This window comes from Dermacentor albipictus, chromosome 9, assembly GCF_038994185.2.
Source record: "Dermacentor albipictus isolate Rhodes 1998 colony chromosome 9, USDA_Dalb.pri_finalv2, whole genome shotgun sequence".
NCBI classification, from domain to species: domain Eukaryota; kingdom Metazoa; phylum Arthropoda; class Arachnida; order Ixodida; family Ixodidae; genus Dermacentor; species Dermacentor albipictus.
In genome coordinates, this window is record NC_091829.1 from 65,784,961 (window position 1) to 65,804,212 (window position 19,252).

General features: G+C 44.6%; 2 protein-coding genes across 4 annotated transcripts in view; one reads left to right on the top strand and one right to left on the bottom strand.

Annotated features, from left to right (window-relative positions):
* The window catches only part of LOC135921842 (KICSTOR complex protein SZT2-like), a 259,666-nt gene extending 243,372 nt beyond the window's left edge, over positions 1 to 16,294 (bottom strand). For all 3 annotated transcript variants that reach the window (XM_065456218.1, XM_065456219.1, XM_065456216.1), the window contains exons 1-7: positions 16,137 to 16,294; positions 15,509 to 15,643; positions 11,808 to 11,990; positions 10,531 to 10,608; positions 7,859 to 7,951; positions 3,911 to 4,048; positions 1,392 to 1,551 (exon numbers count right to left, since the gene is read on the bottom strand). In XM_065456218.1, coding sequence (XP_065312290.1) covers positions 1,392 to 1,551; positions 3,911 to 4,048; positions 7,859 to 7,951; positions 10,531 to 10,608; positions 11,808 to 11,990; positions 15,509 to 15,643; positions 16,137 to 16,160 — 811 coding nt within the window. In that variant the 5' untranslated portion in view covers positions 16,161 to 16,294. The remainder of the gene's footprint in view (positions 1 to 1,391; positions 1,552 to 3,910; positions 4,049 to 7,858; positions 7,952 to 10,530; positions 10,609 to 11,807; positions 11,991 to 15,508; positions 15,644 to 16,136) is intronic.
* A 140-nt stretch (positions 16,295 to 16,434) lies between these two features.
* Atac2 (Ada2a-containing complex component 2) overlaps positions 16,435 to 19,252 on the top strand; it is a 40,032-nt gene continuing 37,214 nt past the window's right edge. Inside the window, exons 1-2 of the mRNA XM_065456220.1 lie at positions 16,435 to 16,759; positions 16,851 to 16,965. Of these exons, the coding sequence (XP_065312292.1) occupies positions 16,669 to 16,759; positions 16,851 to 16,965 (206 nt within the window). The 5' untranslated portion in view covers positions 16,435 to 16,668. The remainder of the gene's footprint in view (positions 16,760 to 16,850; positions 16,966 to 19,252) is intronic.

A 19,252-nucleotide genomic window follows, 5' to 3' on the forward strand; every position in this document is an offset into this window, starting at 1 on the left:
TTTGGTTAATTCGATCCCGGCTGACACTTATGCATATCTGTTGGCCCAAACTTCCATTATTTCAATCCTACAATGGGCCTTTGCCGGATAATTCGAACTTTACCAGTCACCACACATGTACCTCACCCCTATAGGGACCCCAATAGCAGCCCGTTTATGCTTCTGTCTCAGCGGGGCTTAGTGGACAGTGAACACGTTGAACAGACGTCATTTCAGGTTGAAAATGCCTATTTTCAGCTCACCCTAGAAAGACTTTCAAGCAATAGCCATAAATCACAATGTTTGATTATGGTATTTACCTAATTCCAATGTGCACAATTTTTTTTTTTTTTAACTGGGCTGGAAATTGCCTGCGTGGTGCAATCGGACACAAACATTATTATTACAGCGCACAATAAAAACATGTACACAGAAGAGACAAAACACGAGCGCTTCTGTGTCCGTGTTTTTAGTGCACACTGTAAGTAATAATAATTCAGATGCACAGAATCGCCCAGCTAGCTCCCATACTACAGTTTATCCGACACAAAACCAAAACTATCATAGCTATGTTCGCAAGCTTCGACGCATAACACACATTCATCGCGGTGAAGCTGACTTTAAGAAACCAACCTTTATTGTGCGACAATTTTTCTTGCTAAAAATTGGGCGCGCTTTCAATTCTGCTTTGTTTAGGGGGTTTAATGTCATTTCTACATTAGTTTGCTACTTTGAACACACAGAAAGTGGGCACGCGTTTTTTCGGGGACGTGTTACTATCAAGCAAATGCTGCCAAGTGAATCAGCAGTGTGTTTTAGAATTTTTTTCTGCATCTTGTTTAATTCGCCCTGCCAGGTAATTTGATAAAATGTCGTCAGTCTCATCAGGGTCTAATTAACAGAAGTTTACAGCATCAAAAAATATATGAATATTAGAAAGTGGGCGGAAGCTGCAAACCAAGTACAACTGTGATGCTTTCTTTCAGAGAAACCCATATGAGCTTCCTTATAGCTTTGTGCTAATGTCGGGTGGATGGCAATTTTTTTTTTTATTTCATGAAACTGCCTTCATCTAGCAGACTTCTGCAAAACTGATTTGCCATAATAATGTTGATGAAGCCAGGTTCGATTTCAATATAAAGTTAAAATCTTAAAAGTGTTTCCGGATCTTCACACTTGTTAAGTGTCACATTTTCACATGGAAAAAGAAAATTATGGGGTTTTACGTGCCAAAACCACTTTCTGATTGTGAGGCACGCCGTAGTGGAGGACTCCGGAAATTTTGACCACCTGGGGTTCTTTAACGTGCACCCACATGGAAAAAGCACATGGTAGCTTTTCTATATTGAAATGGCAAATGAACTTCAAAGGAAGCTGGCGTTCACCTTCCCGAGAAACAACAATACACTCACCTGCACTGCTGTTTTCAGGCAGCAGCTGCAGAGCCAGCATGCCGTACCGGAGCATGCTCAGCGTGCTCATGTCCGAGGACACCATGTTGACGAGGGGTGTCGTGCACGCCTGCTCATCACTTTCCTCGAACAGGCCTCCTGTCAACTTCTCAGACTGGAGCTGTTTCATCAACGAGAAGGTGCAAACAGCAAGACTGATACCACCTTTGCATTCAAGCAGCAGATGGAATGTACACTACGGTCCACTTTCAACACTTTTTGGTCCAAATTTTTTCAATGAAGTGACGGTTTTATATTATATGCATCTGGACAGACAAAAGACTGGGAAAGTAAAGAAGAGATTCCCACTGGCATTCATGGCAATGTATTAAAGGTCTTTCTCGTGAACTGCCAACAACTCAAGGTGGTGTAAGCAGCTTGCGGCTTTTCTGATTTCTCAATTTACCGTTACAATGGTGTGTAATATGGCCACAGATTATTTATTTGAAGACCATTCTTGTGCCACCCAAAGCAGATGATATGCATTAGGCAAGAGACTCCGAAGATATATCACAGAGGCTGAACCTCAGTGTGATGCAACGCATCAATCTTTGTGAAATATCAGAGAGGCATATTTATCTGCAGCAAAAAGTAAGCAAATTATGTAGTTAGCATTGCTGACACATTTTCTTAAAATAGAATGTTAGCGTTTATGATAAGCTGGAGGGGGTCACAGTTGTGGATAGTTCAGCAAATTATTTACTAATTAAGTAATTTGGGCTGACCAACCTGATCTTGGGGATGTAAAAGGAATGCGCATGGGCGTACTTGTATCTTTGTCTGTCTTTGCACAATCATTTTGTAAACGTGTGGGTATAAATATGTTGAATCAAGACTGCTAATTGGACTAGTTGAAATGTCAGATTCATAATTACAAAAATTCAGCACAGACACAAGGAACAAAGAAGGAAATGCATGACACAAGCGCTCATGTCATGCATTTCCTTCTTTGTCCCCTGTGTCAGTTCTGAATTTTCGTAACTATAAATATGTTTCAACAAATTATCTAAATCTAAAATAAACAGTTGCTAGTTCATGCTCTATGTGATGTGTGCTCTGTCCAGTTCTGTCCCTGTACATAACAGCGCAATTTAAAAAAAAAAATCATGTGACTACTGTACAAATTATTTTTACTTGGTTATCGTTTTACTGTTTTTTTTATACAAATATACTTTTCATGGTAAGATACAAGTTGCTTTAATTTTCTCTGGTGTGGAATGGTGTTTCGGCTCTATGAGGTGAATGCAAAGGCCTCCAATGGTGCCCATTAAGAAAAAAAAAAGGCATACAACAGCACACTTTGCACATGGAGGGGAGAGACTCTTGAGCAAGTTGCGGAAAGAAGAGATGGTCAACTGGAAGGTTAAAGAATGATACGACGCAAGTGCATTTACAAGATTATTCTAGGTTGTCATATTCACAAGATTGATACCGACAGCTGAGTTCAGATGTCCATCTGTGTAACCATGCCATACAAATGAAGCCCATTCTCGTTGAGTTTTTTTTTTTTAGCCGTCGTTGCTGAGCCCGATGACCTGACAGCCAAAAAGGCTGCAATGAATGCCTGCCATTAGTACTTGATTACAGCTAACAGCTAAACTAGGGCATGAAGGCATGCTGACTATATTTAAAGTGACGCTTTCTTTGCTTCTTGACCCTCTTTTTTGAGTGCTGCTGCTACTGCTGCCTTGCAGAGTAGACACAGCAGCGGGGATCGCACAAGCCCTCTCACACTGATAAGCCGCAACCCTCTAATAACGGTTTGCATATCCTTTCCCTATGCAACACTAGAGCCCTGCAGACGATGCCAGAATGCTGTCATGGCTTTTGTCTTTTTTAGTGTGGTTGGTGCACCGTACACTCGCATCAGGGGAGCGGTGGCAAAAGCAACTAAGGTAATGTGCTAAAATCAAGCAATGCAGCGAACATTCAGTTCACAACGACAAAACAGAGCAGCGTCGATACACAGCAATTAATGGCTTGAAACAAAAGTGCACCCTTCGTCGTAAATGCAAAGTGAAGCAGCATCAATAAGCAGTGATGAGACAGCAGCGAAACTGGACCGTGTATTTAACGTGGCAAATTACACCTGCCAGCAAGTACTTTCAAGGATGTTTCTTGTGCTATGAGTTCAGCTCAAAGCGTAGTGTGTGCAATAAGACTCTGGTTTCAGTCAGCTGCTCCACAGACAACAAAAAGTGATGTTTTCAAATGTGCTCACCAAACCTTGTATTGACAATGTGGTCATAAAAATGTGTGTCAATAACACGCAACTAATTAACAGAATGAAAAATCCTCGAGGCTTCTTTAGGACTTTGCTAACAATACACAGCTGCTATGACCTGCCCAGCCTCCCCCTTCCTCTTTTTCTTTACTTGCTCCTTGTTAGCTGGAACACCCGGTAAAACTACATACTGTTCCAGAAAAAGTTTGTCTTCCCAAAGGTCGGTGCCACCATCCTCACAAGAGACAGTACACACCCGGAGTTGATCATGGAGTTCAGCAACACCCGCTGTTGCTTCAGCCAGGACAATGCAGATCTCGCTCAGTCCTGTCGACACCTTGCTCAGGAACAAGGCACAGTTGTCTGGCGTCAATGGCCATCCTTGAATCAGGACCTAGACGACAAGGATTCAAGTACATCTCCAAACTGTCACACTTTTCTTTATGAGGCAATAAAGAAAGAAAAAGAAATGTCCCTTATGGACTCCATGGTGCAAGAATGCAGCAAACAACAAAACAGTGCAACAACAATTGATAATAAAGAAAAAAAACACGTCACCAAGAAACAAAATTATGCAGATCCCACACACTGTGGGAATAAATGCCATGGATGACATTTCTGCAATGCCATGGACGTCTCCTGCAATGCAGCTTCGCCACGTGGCCTGGTTGAAGCGCAGTGCGAAAGATAGCGCGAGTGTTGTGCTGCTAACACCGCCTACCGGCGGGGTTACTTGGCCGCAAAAAGGAGAAAGCTCTTCCTCTTGGGTTGCGGGTCGGCAAGCGCCGTGGACGCCTCGCGCGTGCGCCGATCCATGCTTCTGCGAGACCGTCTCGCGTGGCCTCCTTGGAACGCGCCACCGTTCGCATGATGGTACTTGCAAACGACCAGGCGTTGAGATTCAGCATGGGGCGAACATATTTGCTCGTTATCCGGTCGCGGTGGGTCGGACTTACAAGAGTTGTCGCACGCCCATTGGCATGTTTTGTGGATAGCAACTCGGCTAGCAGGCATTGATCTATGAAAGGTGCAATAAATGCCCTTGTGATTGTTTGCACTACTGTGTTGTCGTTCCTTTGTCCCAAGAGCACGGGTGAGAACCCCACACTGGATATCATTTGGGGTCCTGCAAAGCATTACCAGATGGACCAACATGTATGTGACAACAGCAGCAAGATGGTGGTGGCGGTGACGGCGTGAGGACTGACGTTCATTGCACTCCAGCGAAGAAACATTACCATCTGCTCCATGACCTGAACATACACTGAAGGCAGTACAATGTCACACGTATATGTAGACCCACCTGCTATGAGGTGAGGACTGGGGAATGCGGGCCGATTCCGATGGCGGGTGCAGTCTGTCACACCGTCTCAAACTGCCACGAGAGACGAGTGGAACAAACTGGCACTCTCTCCCTTTTATAAGCAACTTGTTGCTATGCAACATAATGCCCGCAGGAGACCGTGTTATGTGGCTGCATGGAAACTGGCTTGTGAATACCCACCTTCAATTTCCTCCATCGCTTCCTTGCCACCAAATTCCTTGCCCTGCTGAGGGAGCTTTTTTGCTTGATACAGTTGAAACTCGGTTTAACGAAGTGATGACCACGCTCAAATTATTGACACGTGTACTTATCTTTATCGGGCGACCACGTTTCGCCGCCTAACAAATGTTATCGCACAGCGCGGGACGCCCCTGCATCTATCCGAAGTTTCTGGAAAGTTATCGATGCTTCTATACGCTGTCTGTTGTCGCCTAACCTTACGTTATCTGATTTCATCGCCTGACGCGAATGGTGTAGAACATTGTGTAAGGCACGCGGGTCCCAACGATTAGTCTGGAACATTCGATGATTGATGTATAAAAGCCGACGCGCTTGACCCGTTGGTCATATTTTCGACGATCGCCGACCGTGTTCGCCGCTATCGTTGTGCTACAAGTGTAGCCTGTTTTTGTTGGCACAGGTTCGCCCAATAAAAGTTAGTTTTGTCTTTCACAGTATTGCTACTGTGTTCTTCAACGTCACCACCACATGACATTATTTCGTTAAATCGGGAAGTTTGGAATATTGAGTAAGAGATTTTTCAGTCCTTCGAAATCTAAAATTGTAAAGTAGCGACACCCAAAAGTAGCGTGGCAGTATATTTGCCACTAACCCATGCCTGCGCGTGTAAAAAGGCAGCGAGGGCAGCCCAACTGCTGCCAACCCTAGCGTCATCTGGTATGTAAGAGCGCTAGCGACAGCAGAGTCCATTGTTCCGTGCATGGGTGCAGCATGCAGCCTTGTCAAAGTAAAGCTCACGCCGTGACTAGGGTGCCCAGATGTCTAATCATGATAGCGTTCGAGTGCACATTTGAAGAAAAACCCATTTGCGTCCAAACTAGAAAAATCACAGCTTTTTTTTTTACTCATTTGTTTCTGAAAAAGCTTCATTAAATCGGGTTCAATGCGAGCTAGTTTCGTTAATTCGGGTTGATAACAACATTGAACCTTATGGGTACTTGCCAAGGGATGGAAATTTCTTCGTTAGATTGAGAACTTCGTAAAATCGGGTTTTGTTAGACTGAGTTTTACCTGTACATCTGTGAAGGGATCAACAGGTCCGTCAACATTTGCTGGTACAACTCAACAGTGACACGTACCCACACATGAAAGGAGAAGGAGCAGTTGTTAGCAGGGACGTACCTTGTGCAAGCGGTCAGCGAATCCTTCTACATATCTTCTTTACAGGGCCCCTCACCAGGCCCCATTCGGAAATGTTAGTTACACAATTGAATTTCTAAAACGCCATCTCAGAATCATGTTGCAGTTGCATACATAATGGGAGATGGCACAAGACTTATGCAGCCGACACTACCAGAGGGCAGAGGTAGCACAAGGACACACAAGAAACTTCTTAGGGAGATGGTAGCATGGAGTTCCCATACCTTGCAAGCATTTGCAACCACAAGAGCTCTCCACAAAGAATTAACAACCCAAAGGTATGACTGTCATTCCTCAGCAAAAGGAAGCAGAGGAATTAATGATCACAAGTTTTTCAGTTTGTCCTCTGGACTGCTCACAAGTTCAGCCGTATGTAAAAGCATGTGTAACAGTATACAGTAAAACCTTGTTAATTCGGATTTCATGAGACTGAAAAATGTCCGAATTAACCAAATATTGAATTATCGAGGGTATCAAGAAAACAATAAACAAATGCTTACTACATCAACACGCTTTTATTTACTGAACGAATAAGCAACTCCTGTTTCTATTTTGGGCAAAACCAGTGCAATCCTCATCACCTCATGCCTGATTGGCTCTTGCAGTGGCGAAGGCCTCGCGACTTTCTTCGCAGTGCATCCGCAGCACGTGCCTTCATCAGAGACACGCTTTTCACTATCATGCACACACCCCGGTTATTTTTTCACAAGTGAGCTGGTCACCAACAGATCGTCCGTCCATCACGATATATCTGGTGCTCTTGATCCGCAACAGCTTTGCGCCAAGTCAAAACAAAAGCACTGTTGGCCAACACCTCTGTGGACAAAACCACAGTCGCTATTGACGCAATCATGGATGGCGACTACACAGCTGTGAAGGCACACAGCCGACATGGTGTTATGCGAGGCAGTAAACACAAGAATAAAGGCTTCAAAGGCACAGATAGACATGAAGTGTTCCGGTAGTGCTGTCGTTCATGTATGATTTCTGCTGATGACTATGGAAATGTGGACTCCACCGCTTTGTTTCAATTGATCACTAGCGAAGTTTTTGTTCTGTTCCGTCACACATTTGCAGCACTCTGCGCTCGCCGAGCTCCAAGAGCTGTCTGAATTAAGCAAGGTGCAGCCAAATACCTCTGAATTAATGAGAGTATGATTGCACTAAATAATGCAAACACCTGCTGGGACCAGAGGACTAGTACAAATGATCCGATTTTTCTAATGAACGAGAGTCGAATTGCTGAGGTTTTACTGTAATGCACAATGTGCATTGTTAAGTCAAACAAGGCAAGTGTTAAGCAGCTCCTTTGCATCTAACACTCCATCTAATTTGGGCTATTCCTAAGCATGAGAAACAGCACACATGACAAAGCACGAAAGAGATGAGGCAAATTCATTGTCTTTCTTGTTCAGGCACGTGTAGTTTTCGCAAGGTTGAAAGCACATCAACCACCCCAACTTCAGACTTTTGTACCGTCATCAAATGTGTACGGCTCACCTGCTGCACCGATGGGGTATAGTGAGGGATGTACGCAATGACAGTGACGTAGATCTCGGGCTGGAACACCACACAGCTCCCTGGAACATTGAACTGCACACAGGAAGCCGTAATAAGTTGTAAGAACATCCATCGCAGACGTACGCCAATCTGAGCAACTGACACATCAAGGACAGTGAAGCAGTATAAGCAAGTTCTCACACCCTTCAGACAGGAGTACGTTTTCTGGCTCTTCTTACTGATGATTCATCAATGCTGCTGCCTACACATTCTCACTCATGTCCTGGTGATACAGTTGCTTAAGGGCTCCCACGAAGGCTGCACTGCTGGCGGCCCTTTACCACTGCAGCCGTACAAACTCTTAGCTGATCTCCAACATGAAGCCAGTAAAACACGACACGACAACAAAAACTATGGATTACTGGCTAAAAAAGCAGCGCAAGAGAGGTGTTATCTATTTGTGTAAGGTGTATGCAAAGTAACTTTTACTTCACTATGATTATTGATAACTAATGTCTTTTATGCAGGTTGCGTTACAGATTGGGGCCGAGCAAACCCCCGCACGTCAGCCTTCACCGCACGAAAATGGCTGCGAAACTCCCCTTAACAACTCTGCTGTGGGAAAAAAAAGCCTAGTGCATTGATTCACAGCACAATTAAAGCATGCTTGAATAAATTGGCTATGCGCATTTAGAAAAATTGTGACTGTGCAATGTGGCGTGCTGCATTGTGCAAACAACACATTTAGGCACAGGAACAAAATGTCACCTGTTTATTATCTTTCTTATCGGTTCCAGGAACCAATAATGACGCAAGTGATCTATGCTACACCAGCAGTGTCAAAGCACCGTGCCTGTCCATAAACTAAAACGAATAAACACATCCACATTATAATTTAGCGAGAAATTTGTGAATATACTTAGAAGAAAAATGAGATAAAAAATTTACACAGATCCCATGCACCACGGGAATCGGTGTACGCGAAGCTTACATGAGCCAGCGCGTCAAAAATGGCACATTACATCAAGAGGCAAACTGCATATCTCAGTTCCGCAGCCACCATGGCAGACCTTGCAGAGCAATGGGAAGGTTTATTCACCATTCAAATGCATTGAATCACAGGGCATGACGTGTTCGGCTTTGTGGAAATGCGCCACGGTATGATGCGATACGTGCAGCAAATTCTGGCAACAAATACATCCCGTGACTTCTCTTTTTATCGTCAGCTAGAAAGTGCGCGCACTCACTTTTTACAAGTAAATTGCCACTATGCAACGCGGCTAATGTGCCAAGCATCTCAAAGCACTGGCTTGCACGAAATCATAAGGGTGTTGTTTTATTGCACCTTTTAGGCATGCATTCGAGGACTAACAGTTAGAGCATCGGGCATCTGTGCTGGGAAAAACCAGGTCCAATACCCTGAACATCACACAAGTTTTTTTTTTTTTTTTTTTTTACTGAGCGACAGCTTTCACTCGACGTAAATGTTCACATGGGCAGCGCACTCGGAGCAAGTTGATAGTGGTTAGAAATGGACACCAAAGACGGGGGAAGGAGGCTACAAAAGCTTCGCCTTAAAAGGTAACCCATTATCAGGTAAAATTCATGATCTGATTTGTACGAGCCAGGTGAGGCACTTCCAATGTTCTCTATTGCAAGCATATAAATTGTGAACACATCAGCAAGGTTCTACTGTACTTGAAATGCTTCAGTTTTGTCACACCTTCGGTACAGCAGTCATGTGAAAGTAAGATTCCCGCTCAACAAAGCTTTCCAATGAGTCTTGACGGAAACAATGCAAATTTCACACAGGGCAAAGAAAAAAAGAACATTTGTTTTAAGAGCATTCCACAATTTTTTTTTTTTTTTAGAACCAAAGCATCCTGCGCATAGCTTAATTGAAAATGCACATCCCAAAGCTTATATTTATGCTTCAGAAATATGTTTTTTTATTTATCCACTGCCCTGATGCTACAGTAGTATAGATAGACTGATACATCAGTTGCAAGACAAAAAAACATTTGCATACACAATACAAGAATTTACATACCATATAGAGGGCACATATGATAGGCAAGGGCATGAATATGATCAGCATTGTCACTAATGTGCAAGCACAATTGCACATAATTTGGCCCCTCGTTCCGCATTAAGCAATTTTTAATCTTTAAAAGATTATGTGCTTGGGAAAGTAGTATGCAAGAGTATGACAACAGTAATCTCAGAAACTGAATCAAATAAGAACTGGATGACTGAACAGAATACGAATCAAATTTTGATGGTGCCAAGCAAAATATGAATAAAAAAAATGCGCTAATGAGCCAAATATATAAATGTTACTGCAACAGCACCAAATCAAGTACTTTTTGAATAGTTCTCCAATACGATGCAGACCTACTTGACAGTTTCATAATTAAGCCAGCTGACACCATATTTCTTGTCCACGAATTCATAATTCAGAAAAGGAAATAACATCGACCTTGTTTTAAATTGACTTGGCAATCATCCCTGTATTAGTGTAAGCTCATTCAAAAACTAATATTTTAAGAAATACTTAAATTCAAACTGCAGCCATTCGATTGAAGGATCAAATACCAAGCCAAATGAAATGTACAAATAATCACACGGCTCTATTTATTTGTGTTACCTATACAGAACCAAGGGGTACTCACAGGCTTTACAAGTTTCTCGACACATTTCGAAAGCGTTGCAAACACCTCGTCAAACAGGAATGTTTCACTCCGAATGTCCTGCAAAGATTAAAACCCACAAGACATCCTACAAGCCGCACAGTGTGATGCAAAGGTAACACACAAAGTGCACAGTCCATGTCGGTCGCCTACCCTAATGAATGAGTGGGCAGCAGGAATGCCAAAACAAGCAACCTCCACAAGCACAAGGGTCAATGTGTAGCAACGAACCTTAACTGTGGAAAACAATGGAAATTCCCCCAAAATGATATTGGCTGAGATAAGCGCAACACACGGAACAACGATGAATAAAGAAAAAAGAAAAACTTGGGGATATAGACAAACAGCTTACACTGCTATCTTGAAGTTATGGTGCAGGCTGCAACAATCCAAGCGTACTCAGGTTCCATTAACTAAATGTTGGCACAATCCGAATAGATCACCAAGCTGTGTGCAACTCCTATTATAATAATACCAGAGAGTTTTAGCGAGCCCTCAAACTTTTTAACACTTGCAGTTAGCCGGATTACCAGAGAAGTATACAGAAGCAACACTCCCGCACATGGTTCCAATAACCTGCTAACCCCTAGATGGTAAAAAGTTCACGGACAAGCTGGAACCCTCTAATGTCTCTGAAACACCAGACCAAGTGTTAGGGTATAACCTCCTAAATAAAATTGAGCAGTGGGTTAGGAGGGGTGCCATAGCAGAGGGCTCCGGAATAATTTCAAACAGCCTAGGTTCTTTCGACGTGCACCCAAAGCACAGTAAATGAGAGTCATCGTATACTGCCAGCATCGTAATGCAGCCACCACATCTGGGAATCAAGCCCATGACCTCGCTGCCCTGCAGCAGAATGCCATAGACTGCGAGCTGCCGCAGCAGGTCCAGACCTCATTTGAATAATACGAAGTGCAAGTTATTGGAGTTTTTTGGTACAATTCTTCCCATATTATTTGTAACCGCATCCATCCTTCAAACCATTCACCCATGATTCATATAGGAAATTTTTATTCTATCAATACAGGTAGGTCCTTTTACGTCACTGACAAGACACCGTTGCTCAGCTGATCTGCTCTCGGTCTCCCCATGCGTGGTACTGTTTAAACCTTTCGATTATTTCTATCCTCATGTCGTATTTTTCTGTACTTTTCTTATCAAAGACACTCGTAACCATTTTATGACGCCCCCCCCCTACCACCACTGCTTGGACTACAATGAAACACATTCCCCACAGTTTGTAAATCAACCATACTCACCACATTTGCGATGGAGACACTGAGGTCAAGGCAAAAGACGAAGCGGTACTTTTTGGCAAGGAAAGTGACCTTTGTTGCCGGCGTCACCAAATAGGCAAACTCATGTGCCCTGTTCGGTCGCCATCCAGTTGGCTTGTCCCTCGGAAGAGCTGAGAGAACCTCGACCTCCTCTGCGATGTCACTCTGTAAAGAATGCATTACAGCAGTTTGACAAACATATTAGAGCACATTCACACCAGCTACCGAAAGAGACTATGCGACCGACCACGACTGGTGACCAAGGAGCAACTCACGGTCACCGAGGTCACACCAGCAAGCACGACCTGCCCATAGCGACACCCAAATCTCTCGCAATACGTGCCGCTCACCCTGCTTGCACCGTCATCGCAACGTAAAATAAGTGTCAGCGTGTACCGACATCCTGCTCCTGAACCGAAACAGTCGTTTTTAGACTGTTGTGACCATTAACGACAAATGGTCTCGTGACCTCTGCGAGTCATCAGTGTGGATAAGCCCTTGCACATTTGCATCATAGTTGCTCTGTTCGCCGTCTGAACTGCTGCATCAAACAACAGGATAAATTGTAAGGTTGGGAGCTACATTGCTCAGTGTTGCATCAAAGAACTTGAGGAAGTGTGTCACAGACAGGAGATTGATACCATGTTGCATGGACATGTTCAAGCAATCTTAAGCCAATACAGATAAAATGCTGCTGCATATAATTTTCAAACACATCTATCCGACTGAAACTTGCAGAATAAACGAATAACAAAAGACTCAAAAGGATTAAGCAAAACACAATGAGTGGTGGAACATAATACCCGCCGGCTCCTGTCTACCTTTAGGAACTTGGTGCTCACAACAGACTCCAAGACTGCAGTGCCATTTTCCGAGAGCACCTCAAGGTCTCGTGAAAAGGCCCATGCCAGCCTGGCAACATTCCTAGAGGAGAATAGGACTGACACCCTGGCAAACTTCGCCTGAACTAGCTGATATGAGCACCTAGTAGGTGTTGGAGGGGGAGGGGGGGGGGGGGTAAATGTCAAATCCAATAAGAGCCTTGGCAACATGAAGTTTCGTGGGCTCTATACAGCGTGGCATAAATTGTGGAAGATATCTGCGTTCTTCTAGATGCATGCGGCATCACCAGGGTGAAAGTAATAGGACATTCGACTGGTTCCTACCGCACTCTGAATTGCTCCGCAGCGATGCGGAGCCTTATGGATATTAAAGCCAGCAAAAGCCTGCCCAGCCAACCATTCAGCTGCTTCCAGAGAATCAGAGTAACCACATGACCAAGATTCTGTTGGATCTCCGTCATGCTCCCAGCTTGAAGGTGAGCCCCTCCGAGCTCTCCAAGCTGGAGGAAGGCACTCGGAATGAACCAAGTGAACATGTTCAGAGCACTCGAATTCGACCAGCTGAATATATATCGCATCATGAGACCACTTGAACGTGACTAGTTGAATGCACCATAAGCAACTAAGTGCCATAAGCGATTACATCCATGAAAACAAAGTCATTTCATTCTCATTCCATCCTCACCAAAATGAGCTCAATGCCATTCTTATTCCATTCCTGCACAATCGGCTATTACATACATATAATCTCTTCCGGGCTTTTACAGAAAGAAAGAAACTAAATGTGTCCAAAATAGCTCCAATTCTCAGATGACATCTCTGCAACCATGGTCCTGATCATAATTCACTATAACTACACTGTGCTTTAACATATCAGAAGATGCTGTTGACTGAATTTTCTTCTAGAATAATGCTACCACTTTGCACCGCTCGTTGTGGAAGTGCAGTGCAAACTCTATGCAGGCCTCTGATATGCAGTGGCCAGTAGCATTTAGTGGGGCATGGCCTCCAGGACCACGAGCACAGCACATGAGAGTGAATGACACGTATTTTACTGTTTCCTCAGAAGATCTACTGCTTTCAATCAAAATTTCCTTAGTGAATTAGTGATTTCGAGGTGCAGAGCAAGTGCCAGAATTTTTTTTTTTTATCATTACGATTTACCACCTTTAGTGCCTACTTGATAAACTGCAGTCAACCTCCACCCCGAAAATCGCACAAGTCCTGACGCACACTTCATGTCTTTTTACTTGTGTGCATTACGATAAGAGTACTTTCCATTATGGGTTCCTTATAGCACAGATTCGAAAGTTGTAATTAGGGGAACACACTGTTGTCCCAAGTACTGCAAGCAGGAGGCTTTTGCTCTACAAGCATACATCCTGATGCATGCACCCGAATGTAGCCTGCTTATGTGGTTTGTAAGTTTCGACACTAGTGGATATGCCTCCTTTTTATCACCACTACACATATGTCCGTGAGTAACAATTGTTGGCACAAGCCGATAAAAAAGGTGAGCATCAGAGGTGGTCGGAAATGGCAGCAGATGTCATACCTGACCCGTGCGTAACTGAATACCACAGAGACTTGATGCTTTCATTTTTTACAGCAATAAATTAGTTCAGCCATATGATTGACTGAATGAGAAAGTTAAACACAAAGGCCATGCATCTAGCCATCAATGCATGCAAAGGCAATCTAGGGAAAGTAAGGCCACTGGACTTTCTCAGTGTGTCTCAAAAAGTGGTGGCATTCCATAAGACGAAGAAATTGTACACGCACTTGTAAGAAGTTGCACAAACCGTCAACTACCTTTCCCACAAGTGCAGGGAATGCTATGAACTCACTTTGCACGAAGCCTTCACTGGATGAAATGAGTGGCGACATACACACGATGTCATGTTGCAGTGGTGAAGCAAATTGCAAAGTGTCCCATCTCGCAAGCTAGTTGAGGAGTTGCAACAAAGCAAGTTGGCCTATATTTAGGTCAAGGTCTTAAATGCCATGTACACAAGCTGCACTGCATTTGACATAAAGCCAAAAAACTTGACCCATAGCCTCTTTGCAAGTAGCTGGACCTTTGAGTGAGAACAGACTTCCAATGGTTTATGTTTCTACCAGCAACAACTCAAAATACTGACATGTGTGCTTATTTATTCTTTTCTCGGGGAATACATTTCACCCGCCAACAACTTAAAGTTATCGCTCAGCACAAGATGCGCCTGCATGGTTGGAACTAACTCGAATGTTATTGTTGATTCCATCTGTTCTGTACGTTCTCGCCAAACCTTGTGTAATCAAACTGTATGCACTATGCAAACTGTGTAGTACTTCCTGTAAGGCACGCGAGCACCAGCGATTACGCTGGAACCTTCGACGAGTCATGTATAAAGGCCAATGCGCTTGACTCACAGATCAGATTTTCAACGATCGCCGACTGTGTTCGCTGCTATTGTTGTGCTTTGAGTGTCACTTGCTTTTAGGGGCACAAGTTTGCCCTACAAAGAGTTCATGTCATCATTCACAGTTTTGCTACTGCGCTCTTGTCTGTCACTACAATGTGACAATATTGTGGCACACCTGCAAACGCTGGTGCAAGCGTAATGAGCATGATACCTCTGGACAAGTGCATTTGATTACCATCAAACAAAACATTGTAAAATAACCGCAGCAAACAGTCTACACAAGCTGTTGTCCCGAAAAGCTCACAATGCATGTTTTGACCAACTGAACAGTACATTCTTAGCATGAAAAAAATCTGCACACACCCAAGAAGTCACGCGCTGCTACGAACCACAGTGAACGAACACAGAATCCAGACGACAAAAGACACGCATATACCTCGCAGGGATGCTTCAGTTGGATGACTTTGCCGATCTGGTTGACAAACCACTGCGCCCTGATGTACCTCGACACCCGGTACTGTTTCTTCATCTGCACATAAACGCAGTCCGCCTCCAGCGTCGGTGGAGATCCCTGCGTTTTGGACACGGCAAACATCGCGGGCGCCGGTCAGGAACCGATCAACGTGCAACTTAAGGGTCACATCATCGCAGCCGCGAGCTCCGGAAACAACAACGTGAGGCGCGAGCACAGAAAACAGCTTTCAAAAGGGCATTGTTGTAGCGTGTCTTTCGGACATCCAGGCGCCGAACTACCGGCGACAGAGCGAGAAACAATCGCGCAGCTTGCGGGTGCGCTTTGCGAGAACGGAGCCCGGGAGAAAGTTGATAAGCGCCGCCCGAGACAAACACGGCTGGCAGCAAAAAGAACGGGGAGAGGGCGAGGGAAAGATTAGAGCGCGATTACTCTCGGATATCTCGCCGAAGGAGTTCAGTCGATAGCCTCTGCCCGCACATTTGGAAACCAGACGCGCCGAGCTCGGTGCGACAGAGAGAAGAAACAAAAACAAAATTGGGCTCAGTTTTCGCAAGCATATAGTCGGGAAAGATGCAAAAAAAGCACTGACTTCTTCCACGTCCTCCGCTGCCATGGTCTTTCATTTGACGCCCGACGCGGCGGGGTAACAGCGTATTACGCGTTCACATTAAGAGAATTGTGAGAAAATTGATGCACGAAAACAAGCCGAAACACGAGCAGCCGCCGCGTTATGTTGCTCGCAGGAGGTCCCATGTGATAGAGAACATTTTGCAACTGGAGTAACGCTGCACTGTTTTGCTCGAAGCAAATAGTACGCCAACGCCCTCTTCCGTTGGTTTCTGTTTATCCACGAGGTGAGCATATCAAAGATGGCAGCCTACATGAGCGCGTCGTCGTGTGGAGTTCCGTACGTCGTGGTTCCGTAAGAGTCGTCCGGTCGTTTGAATGGGTTCGCCTTGTTAAATCGCGTTTTTCTTTTTTGCCTTGACATCGCTTCCGAGACAGACTATCTAGATTTCAGTTTTGATCCAGGAGTATCCATGCCCGCTTCGGCGGCAACCGAGCCGGACGGATAGTTTCGGCAGATTCCCTCAAGCAGATCGGCGCTGAAATCTTGCGCCATGGACTCTCTGCACTGTTACTGCAACACAGCGGACGTTGACCGTACGATGATGCTGCAGTGTACTGGGTGCAAGCTTTATTTCCACTCAGGCAAGTTCGGAACGAAACTTTTCTTTTTTTCGGCGAAGCGGTGGATCATGTGTGACCGCGCAAAGCAACTGACAGCTACCGACTCTTCCAGGGTGTCTGAAAAGCAGCCATCGTAGCACACTTGTCGGCGACCTATTCTTCAAGCTAACCTGCGACCGATGCACCCCTGATAACGTAGAAGTCCTGGAGCGCCTGAAGATGCAATGGTAACTAATGTTGGAAGCTGTTGCTCACCCAAGTCCTGCTGGTTGATTCGAGGTATTGTCGATTACGGAGCCGCCTGAGAATCCTGAAGGACTGTTTTGGTGATCCAGAGCAGTCCTCGGAGCTAAATGAATTCTCTACATCTTAATGAATTGTGTGTTTCTGACCACTGTTACTTGACCCGCCGTGGTTGCTTAGTGGCTATGGTGTTGGGCTGCTGAGCACGAGGTGGCGGGTTCGAATCCCGGCCACGAGGGAAGCGATGGAGCATGTTTTGTTAGAATGTGAAGACCAGGCAGGATTCCGTAAAGGCTACTCAACAATAGATCATATTCACACTATCAATCAGGTGATAGAGAAATGTGCGGAATTCAACCAACCCTTATATATAGCCTTCATTGATTACGAGAAAGCATTTGATTCTGTCGAAACCTCAGCAGTCATGGAGGCATTACGGAATCAGGGTGTAGACGAGCCATATGTAAAAATACTGAAAAATATCTATAGCGGCTCCACAGCCACCGTAGTCCTCCATAAAGAAAGCAACAAAAACCCAATAAAGAAAGGCGTCAGGCAGGGAGATACGATCTCTCCAATGCTATTCACAGCGTGTTTACAGGAGGTATTCAGATACCTGGATTGGGAAGAAATGGGGATAAAAGTTAATGGAGAATACCTTAGTAACTTGCGATTCGCTGATGATATTGCCTTGCTTAGTAACTCAGGGGACCAACTGCAATGCATGCTCACTGACCTGGTGAGGCAAAGCAGAAGAGTGGGTCTAAAAATTAATCTGCAGAAAACTAAAGTAATGTTTAACAGTCTCGGAAGAGAACAGTAGTTTACAATAGGCAGCGAGGCACTGGAAGTCGTAAAGGAATACATCTACTTAGGGCAGGTAGTGACTGCGGATCCGGATCATGAGACAGAAATAATCAGAAGAATAAGAATGGGCTGGGGTGCGTTTGGCAGGCATTCTCAGATCATGAACAGCAGGTTGCCATTATCCCTCAAAAGAAAAGTGTATAATAGCTGTGTCTTACCAGTACTCACCTACGGGGCAGAAACCTGGAGGCTTACGAAAAGGGTTCTACTCAAATTGAGGACGACGCAACGAGCTATGGAAAGAAGAATGATAGGTGTAACGTTAAGGGATAAGAAAAGAGCAGATTGGGTGAGGGAACAAACGCGAGTTAATGACATCTTAGTTGAAATCAAGAAAAAGAAATGGGCATGGGCAGGACATGTAATGAGGAGGGAAGATAACCGATGGTCATTAAGGGTTACGGACTGGATTCCAAGGGAAGGGAAGCGTAGCAGGGGACGGCAGAAAGTTAGGTGGGCGGATGAGATTAAGAAATTTGCAGGGACGGCATGGCCACAATTAGTACATGACCGGGGTTGTTGGAGAAATATGGGAGAGGCCTTTGCCCTGCAGTGGGCGTAACCAGGCTGCTGCTGATGATGATGATGATGAAGACATCTGCCCAGTGGTCGATTTAGGCACCACTGGCCTCCTTGAAGCCCTTGGGTTCAGGGAGAGCAGTGGAAAAGTAAACATGTCCACAATAGGGATTAGTAAGAGGCAATTGGTAGAAGAAAAATAGGGAAACAACGAAAAACGGAGACGTACAAAAGCACAGTTCGCAATAGGGGATCAGAAAATTTGGTTGTGGGAGTTCATAGTTTTTTTTATTATTATTGTTTAATCTAGGTAGCACATTAGGCAGTATAACAGCAATAGGGGACGCTCATAACATCCATCCATGACGGCCGCATTTCGATGGGGGCGAAATACGAAAACACCCGTGTACTTAAGGGTGCACGTTAAAGAACCACAGGTGGTCAAAATTTCCGGAGTCCTCCACTGCGGCGTGCCTCATAACCAGAAAGTGGTTTTGGCATGTACAACCCCATAATTTAATAAATAATAAACCACTGTTTCTTGTAGTAATATGCTGCGATCAGGGTAAAAAAATTCACAACAGACGTAATGAAGCGACTGGTGCGATTTTGATATAATCGTTAAAGCTACTTTGTAAACTATGTAGATCAACCAATGGATCGGTCAGGAGGATTGTGACTGCAGCAGGAAGGATAAGGGCTTGAAAAGAAGTACACTGCTGACTGATGAGTGGCGTTTATACTGAAAAGTAGTGCCAACTTAATGTCCATATGATGGAAAGTGCCCAGTCATCTGCCATAGCACCTCTTGTATTCTGCAGGCACGGTTTCCGTGCAGCAGGGCAGCTTAGCAGGGCGAGAGGGTTGCAGCTAGCAGGTCACATC